The sequence below is a fragment of the Lytechinus pictus genome, chromosome 4 (genome assembly GCF_037042905.1).
Source record: "Lytechinus pictus isolate F3 Inbred chromosome 4, Lp3.0, whole genome shotgun sequence".
In the NCBI taxonomy this organism is placed as follows: Eukaryota; Metazoa; Echinodermata; class Echinoidea; order Temnopleuroida; family Toxopneustidae; genus Lytechinus; species Lytechinus pictus.
In genome coordinates, this window is record NC_087248.1 from 16,259,269 (window position 1) to 16,268,023 (window position 8,755).

At 36.6% G+C, this 8,755-nt stretch overlaps 1 protein-coding gene across 1 annotated transcript; it reads right to left on the reverse strand.

Annotated features, from left to right (window-relative positions):
• Positions 1 to 220: 220 nt before the first annotated feature.
• Positions 221 to 4,582, reverse strand: LOC129258387 (uncharacterized). Its single transcript, XM_054896671.2, has 2 exons — positions 3,295 to 4,582; positions 221 to 2,702 (listed from the first exon to the last, which is right to left on the reverse strand). The coding sequence occupies exons 1-2, from the start codon at positions 4,454 to 4,456 to the stop codon at positions 2,473 to 2,475; spliced, it is 1,392 nt and encodes a 463-aa protein (XP_054752646.2). The 5' UTR covers positions 4,457 to 4,582; the 3' UTR covers positions 221 to 2,472.
• Between the last annotated feature and the right edge of the window lie 4,173 nt (positions 4,583 to 8,755).

Below are 8,755 nucleotides of genomic sequence, written 5' to 3' on the forward strand. Positions count from 1 at the left end.
ACACAGAAAGATATTCAAAGTCTCAATATTAGCATCAACTTCTACTACATTTTATTCTGAAATCGGGTCGCAGACCGATCGTAAGGTGTGCGGTCGCCTTTAGACTTCTCTTCGATTTCCCACGTTCTCTTACACTTCTTCTCTTCCTTTCTCGCTGACTTTCTTTCTCTCTCAAAATATTGTCTTGAATTCTCAGCAATGAAGGTTTGAAAGGAGGGTTAGTGGGATTATTGCCTTTTAATTGCTGGTATTTATTAAAACTCATCTTCACATCATGGAAAAATTCGACAACTCCAGCAGGAAACAAGTATCCATCGAGACCAATTATAAGCCATGCGAACGTGGGCTACCAATCAAATATGATTTGACAGAGTCGACGAGAAAGTAAGAAATATTCCGATAGAAAATTTATGCAAATTAATGTGTGAGTTTTAAACCATCATAACACTATGGATTCATGAAAATACACCTGTTTTAATTTCCATCTTCTCAGCCACTCTTAAAAAAAAAAGAAAAACTAAGGTAAATTTCGAGGGGGGGGCGAAATTTTACATTTTTTCAAACTAAAATGCATAACATCTACTTCGTTTTGTGTTGGAAATATCATATATTAAACAATCTCTTAAGGTTGAAACTCAAACTTATACATCTTGTGTACCACAACAACAACAAAAAGTGTGTGTGTGTGTGGGAGGGGGAGGTGTATTGGACCTACCCCACCCCCGTCGAGTTACTGGGCCAAGGCCCAGGAAGAGAAATGAGGAAGAATGACCATTGGGCCATCAGCTCAACCTCATGGACTGATGGATATCGAACGCTATACTTGTAAAGAAGCGGCAAAACACATTTCTAGAGCCATGAATATTCGATAAAGATGGCAGCACATCATTTTGTGTTGTGGAGTTGATACTTTGATTATCCATACTCTATTGACCAACTGAATTAAAACTTTTGCAGAGAGATGAATTATCCTTCGGCGGATTGGGGACTGGCAAGATTGATTTCAACTCTCTCTCTTCCCTACCAAACAGTGGAAGTGTTATCAAGCATCTGTTACACAGCCAAAAGAAAAAAAAAACAACTTAACACGCTAAGATCACGAGCAACTTCCAATATGAAACATAATTGAAAAAGAAAATCTCTACTTGGACCTCTTTTAGAAATTTGAATTTAAGGATTTTGGAAGTTGAGACCGAAGGAAATTATAGAACTTGCTACTAATACGCAACAGTCCGTGTTATTTACAAAGGTCTACCTATACAGTGCGTATCAAAAAAAAAGTTTACACTTAGAAAAAGTCCTGTAAAATTATACATTTGTAATATCCTGAAGATTTTTCCACATTTTAACATTGGTACAGATCCATTAAAGCAAATGAAGATATAACTGTCAAAAAGTATTTCCGCTTGAGTGAGCAACACTAACTTTTGAAAAGCTAGTGAAAAATGATTTGCGCTGAACCTGGAAATAGTTATGCGAATAAAAGTAGACCTCAATCATAAAGAACACGTGGAATTTAGCTAGTAAAGTTGATTTGAAGATACATTTTCCCTTATTTAAGTTGTTTTCTTGCCCAAAACACTTCGAAGTGTGCATTGCGCCCCACCCCACTCCCCCACACACCAAGGCCATCGTGACGATATTTGCTTTACACCGAGCTGTGATTTACATGAAATGGCTTAGGCTTGATTTTCATTTTGTTAATCATTGTCAAGCTTGGAAAAAGTGTGGAGAAACAAGTAATAAATAAAAAATGAAATGTAAACCCACTTTAAATGATATAAACTTAGTAACTTAGTGAAAAAATGCTGGAGATGTCTACTATAAACTTTTGTTCAGATTCAGTTATGTCCTAAGATCCAGCTGGCACAAAAAGAGTAAAGGTTGTGCTAACTAAATGTTGAAATTTTAATTTGGTTGGCAAAATTGTTACAAAATGCTTGAAGGAATCTGTTTTATTTCAATTGACTAAAAGTGGAAGGGAAATGTTTGAGAAATGTTTTGCAGGGTTAGTTTGTTTTCGCCCTTTCTCCTTGACACAGCGTGAAAACGAGGATTTCTGCGCAAACAGATTTCTGCGAGCTTTACAAAAATGGACAGTGCTCACTCAAGTGTAACATTCTGTCAAAACTTTTACCTTCATTGGATAGATGAGACCCAAACCCAAGATAATATGTGAAAAAATTACCAAGATGTAGTATATTTTTTAATTCCCATGGCTTTTTCAAAGTGTAAACTCTTTTTTTGATACGCACTGCAGTACAATTGAACGGATATCAATCAGTTATAACAAGATCAAAATCAGTGTAATATACACGTAGGAAAGCATAGAGCAATACAAAGTCATTGTTTTGCCAACTTGCTGTTTTGTCGGGCAAATCCATATTAAAATACCTCTACTTGGCGGACGTTTGTTCGGAGGTGATCATGAATAAGTCATTTCCCTAAAATGGAATATCAGATCTAATTTGTCTATTCTCCTTTGCATGTGCACGATGAGCAATTGGCCATCGATTTCCTATACATGCGTAGTTCTTTCTTAACACGTCTGTTCATGAAGGCGTATACCATAGGATCCGCTATGGTTATGCAGAACGCCCACCAGAAAGCCAGGACCCCGAACAGCTCCGAAGATGAAGAGGATAGATACCAGATGAAAAGTGGAATAGTGAAGAAGATACTACAACAGACCAGTAGCACACCTTTAGGGAAAAATAAGATGGAATAATATTTGAAATATGAATGAATTATTAAAAAAAAAATCAATCTGTTTTGATCAGGGTTAAGACTACCTTGCTGTGGAAGAGTATCCACCCGAACCTGAAATGAAATAGCTATTCTCAAGGGCTGTTATCTGTTGCAAAAACGTGTTACTAAATTGATGTTCTTCTGTGCAGAGCAGCAGTTCTTACCAATAGAGGGCCTAAGAATATTCTACCATGCTTTCAAAATGTCTTTACAAGTGGGGGGAGGTGTATTAGACATAGTTGCTCTGAAATGAAGTCTTTCTTAACATGCTCAAAGAGTATTCGTACCACCACACATGTATCAAACGCTAATATTTGATCTGGTAGTAGTGGTTACGGAAATTGTATACGAGGCTTCAAGTTTACAGTATTTGTGCAAATCATGCCTAAATAAAATATGCAAAAAATAATTACTCTCATTTTTTTAAAAAGAAGAATGCTTTAAGCACAAACAGGTCAGTGGTAGGCCTACGAAAAGAAAGTGCTTTCTTTTACTTTTTTCCATCATATGAGATAATCATATCTTTCTTCTAGACTTTTGTTTTACCTGTCCAGGCGACTCTCCTTTGCCTCATAATTCGCAACTTTTCAAGCTTCGTCTTTCGAGTTCTCCGACGGACACGCTTCGGTCGTACGACGTCCTCCCCGCTTTCGTCGTCCTTGCCAGTGGTGAAATCCACCCCAGATGGTGACATAGAGTAAGTGGTAATTGTTTGAGATGGTTCAGAATCGAAATCACATGTCTGATCATCATCTTCGCTGTAGTTCTCAGTGACATCATCATCATCGTTGTAATCCCGGCCATGGTTTCCAAGCCCGACTACACCCTTGAGGCTGCCGAAGAGGTTAGACAAACGTCGTGTTCGCGTTTCAATGACAGTTCTGTACGTCGTACCAATATCATCTTCTCCTGTTGCCGCAGTGTATAGACTAGTACCAGGAGTGAAACCAGTTCCATGTGCAGATTTAAATCCTTTGATGACACAGTTGACATCACCATCATTCACTGCGTCTTCTTTGGCGCTAGATTCTCGCTTGATATTCAGCAATGCACTCAGCCGAGACCCGAGGCCGTACCTTCCTCGTGAAGCGCCCTCACGTGTAAGAGTTGATCCATCATCGAGTACTACACCTTTCCTTCTGCGTTTCACTACTTCCTTGTCTTTCCAAGCGAGTGAAACCTCACAATCCTCTCCCTTACCCATTGGTGGTACTACTGATCTTTCAGTTTCATGCGATATGTGTCCTGTGGAAGCCACTGAGCTATAAACCTGCTGACTAGGACATTGTGGTGTGTTTTGCTCGAAATCAACCGATTGTCTATCTGCAAATGTGATATCAAACTTCACCTTTCGTAAACCAACAGGACTTGTGGGAATCGGTCTTGGCGGTCGAGCTCGCACTGTTGATTTAAGTCCACGTCGCCGTCTTCGCGTAAGCTTGCGATCCCTTTTCCAGAGTAAAACCGCTATGACGGTGTAGGAAACTATCATTGTTGGAAGTACAATCCCAAGAATGGTCACCATTGTCAGGGTGTACACGGTAGGCCTACCAAAGGTCGTATCCTCTTGCGGGTCCACGGTAGGCCCACCCAAGGGATACGGAATGCACATCTTCAAATCATCTGTGTACCCAATTTTGGTGTTTAATGCTTCAAAGACAGGAGGCAGAGAAATCGTTGAACCTATAAGCCAGGTCAATGCCAGCATGACACGAACTCTTGCCCAATCTGAAATTCCACACTTGTTGCAAGACGTGACTACAATAACCCGATCTACGGCGACGAATGCAATCGTCAAGAGGTGGGTGTAGCCAAAGAATAGGGCGAAGAAACCAATAGTCTGTATTTGAAAAGATTGAAAAGAAGATGTTGCCATTTATTAATCAGGAATCTCGTATCTATGTGATCATATATAATAAAAGTCTATCAATATCGGGGAGAGCTCAGCAGGGCATGAAGAAAATGTCCCCATTCCCGGATTGAAACGTGAATTGGCTCGTCTTACGGGTACTTTCCTACGATTCCTAGCATTTTATGCACAACCATAATCAGTGGATAGCGTCACCAGGTAATGCAATAACTGTGTGTGTGAGAGGGAGGGGGGGGGGGGGGGGGGCTAAGTGTATATAATGGTGACATATTTTCTTTTTTTCCATGACAAAACTAGGGGTATCATACATATATGATGCATTCAACTGTATTCGATGCTGTTCGTTCATTTTTGTTTCTCCCCTTTTCAATCTTTTTTCACCACTTTTTGAACTTTTTACCACTTTCAAAAATAAATACATGAAGGTGGTTGCTTCCGATATCCCTTTATGGTACCGCCCCTGATAGTTACATCATGTCGTATAAAAGGCTGAGAGAATGAATTGTACTTTTGTATCATGGTCATTGGCCTAACCTTTGCAAAAACAACAACTTCAAATCATTATCATCGAGTCAAGATTTACAAAAGACCTAAACATTTTTATTGTAATATTTTTTTTTATATTTCATACACCTTTCTTGATCATGATATTATTCATTGCTTTAAATTCTATCGCACTTTCCATCTACTACTTTATCAGCATAATTACATTGCAAGAATTATTGCATTTCATGTATCATGTGTATTGTCCCATACTCTAAAATACCACTGGTCGGTGTTATGAAGAAACCGCACGCCAAGTGTTGAAATACACCACACAGTTTGAATATTACACCGAATGATTACGATCTAACAAAGAAAATAACACCAATCAGTGTTGTAATAACACGGTGTAGTGTTTGGAATCGGTCCCATTACAACGACGACCTGTGTAATTTTGACACCACTGCTTTTGGCCTTTACAATGCATCTCCTTCTCTCAGCTCATTGAATATACCTGACAGGAGGCCCGATGATCCTTCAAGTATTCGCCATGATCAAAGACCGATTTGAGAGAAAAGGGCATGACCAGAAAAACCCTTCCAAGATCAGCTACAATCAGGTTTAAGATGAGTAAGTTATGGGGAGTCTGTCTGAGGCTTCGAACCCGCAGGATTGTGATCAGTGCTGTTAAGTTCGTTAGTAACGCCACCATCATGATCAACACCAAACTGCAGAGGAAGAAAAATACCACAGAAATATGAATTGTTGTTGAAGGCACCGTGACGTGGCAAGGATTGAATGATGACATTTTTTAGAGCAAACATGTGAAATTCTACGAGAAGGAGCACTTATAAAAATGAGTTACACATCTGAGGTGAACAAAAAAACAATGCCGGTGACAACGATGATGATGGTGATAATTATTGTTATAGCAATGATAATGATAATAACGAGATATCTCAGATAATGATAGATAAATGGATTTTATTAAAAACATCACGTATTGCAGTACTAAACTGAATTGAACATGAAGTAAACATCAGATATTATTAAATATACAAATATTATTATAAATCAAAACGTCACTTCCGTCACGTGGGGCATTCGAGTATCCAGGCACCCAAGAGGGGGTACCTAAACCTTAACATATTCATCCAGAATGCAGGGTGAAAATGACCCAAAATATAATTTACATGAAATTATGATAATTATATACTGCATGTAATAGTCAAAACTGAAGCATCCATTCAATAACTATTAAAACTATCAAAATTCTACAAAAAAGATTAAAAGCATCAACAAAAAAGTTTCCTTGAACATTGATTATAAACGAATATGTTGCATTATTTGTACAAAATTAATTATGAACCCTAACTGCACTATATATTTCTTTGAAAACAGTAAGATTAAGCTCTAGAATGTATATATCCCATATATTTCACAATAAATAAGAGATGTAGTGATAAAAAACATCAGTCATTGGTTAATCCTGAATGCATAGGATCATGTAACATGATTCACAAAATTGCGAAAGTACGAAAGGTTTGTTTTCTTCTTAGATCCATGATTATACTTAGTAAATATTTTGTAATTTGCACTTGTTCCTTCACCGCTGACCGAAAGTGCGCTCAAAACATTTTATAGCCTAATAAACCGTCATTGTGACAGCGATTCTTTTCCAAGTTCTCCCTCAACGATGGATGCAATATAACATGTTATCACACACAAGTCATCATAATGTGTGCATGTTTCGAATCGCATTTGTAATTTATAAAAAGTGAAACAAATCTATTTACTGAGTCTTTTCAAAGAATTGCCATACACAATGCCGATGATAGCCAAGATAACCTTCAATAAAAGTGCAAGGATATCACCACTATATATTACGAAAATAATTATAATAATAAAAAACCAGTTAGAATTCTACCATAATGAGACATTACTATCATGTACACATATACATAAAAATGTTGCCCGATTGTGTAATGTTTATTTTTATTTTTTTGTTGCTTTTATTTCTGCGTTCAAATAATTCAATTTCAACTGTGGCATAATTATATGCAATATACAAAATAATCCATAACATAACAGTATAATCATAATACATAATGAATACAAAATTATGATGTGAGCATAAACTTGACCTTTTGATAATAATTATAATACTTAATGAACGTAAGAGACCGCCATCGTGAGCGGTTAAGCTGGAAATTGATGGCGGCCTCATAAAACGGTTCGTGACCGAATGCAGGTGCAGGTGCGGGTGCTGCAGATAGAAGTATAGAGCAAAATTAGAAATTTAATTGCCGAATATGGATATTTGTGTAGCTATGATAATTTGGAGTATAGGATGAATACGATTGGGTGATATTTCTTTTTAAAGGTCAAGTCCACCTCAGAAAAATGTTGATTTGAATCAATAAAGAAAAATCAGACAAGCACAATGCTAAAAATTTCATCAAAATCGGATGTAAAATAAGAAAGTCATGACATTTCAAAGTTTATTTAAAGCTTATTTTTAACAAAATAGTTATATGAACAAGCCAGTTACATCCAAATGAGAGAATCGATGATGTCACTCACTCACTATTTCTTTTGTTTTTTATTGTTTGAATTATACAATATTTCAATTTTTACGAATTTGACGATTAAGACCTCCTTGCCTGAAGCACAAAATGTTAAAATAATGGAATTCCAAGTGTTCTGGGAGGAATGAAATTTCATTTCACATGACAATGACGAGAAAATCAAAATATTTCATATTTCATATAATAAAATACAAAAGAAATAGTGAGTGAGTGATGTCATCAGTTTCCTCATTTGCATACCGACCGAGATGTGCATATAACTGTTTTGTGAAATGAAGCGAAACTTTAAAATGCCATAACTTTCTTATTTTACATCCGATTTTGATGAAATTTTCAGTGTTATGCTTGTTAAATTTTTCTCTTTTTATTCAAATCAAGTTTTTGTTGGGGTGGACTTGTCCTTTAAGAATGGCTTTTAAGGAATATAGGGTGGAACAATATTTAATATTGTCTGCAAGATTATCAAATTTTACCAATCATCTCACAGCACGTCTATGAAAAATAATATTTCTATTAATAAATAGGATATAGGCTTGTATTTCAAATAATTGTTATTTAGAACAGTCCTCAGCCCTCCTCCACAAAATTCCATGCACCTGAAGAGTTAAAGCTGCCTAATTACATTTGAATAACACTTTTTAATTTGATCTCAACTCTTCTGTTCATACATGTAATCACTGGAGTGAGTCTATTCACTTTTTCTCCTTCAAATTACTCATCACCAATGATAAAATTCCAAGTTGTATTAAGTGTTAGAGAATGCATACCTGGAAGAGTAGACGATTATTCTGGTCGTTGAATTTGTTGAATTGCTATCCATATTCATGTCATTTTTTTCCAACAAGAATGCAATAAAAACGATCACAAACAATTCAATATCTATCCGAATAAATTAATGCTTATCCTGATTTCTTCAATGGAGTCCAACTGCCCAACGTATGCGGATAATACTGGCCGACGTTTGAGCAATGATATTTCAGTTTCTAATTATTTTACAAGGGTGATATCAAATTATAGAGTGTTTTGTCATTGTATTCGTGTCAGGTTTAGACTTTTTTGTTCTTGG

Coding starts and splice junctions, on each gene's coding strand:
- LOC129258387 (XM_054896671.2), bottom strand. CDS start 4,456: ATGCTGGCATTGACCTGGCTTATAGGTTCAACGATTTCTCTGCCTCCT. Junction 2,703..3,294: donor AAGGAGAGTCGCCTGGACAG/GTAAAACAAAAG, acceptor TTTTCCCTAAAG/GTGTGCTACTGGTCTGTTGT.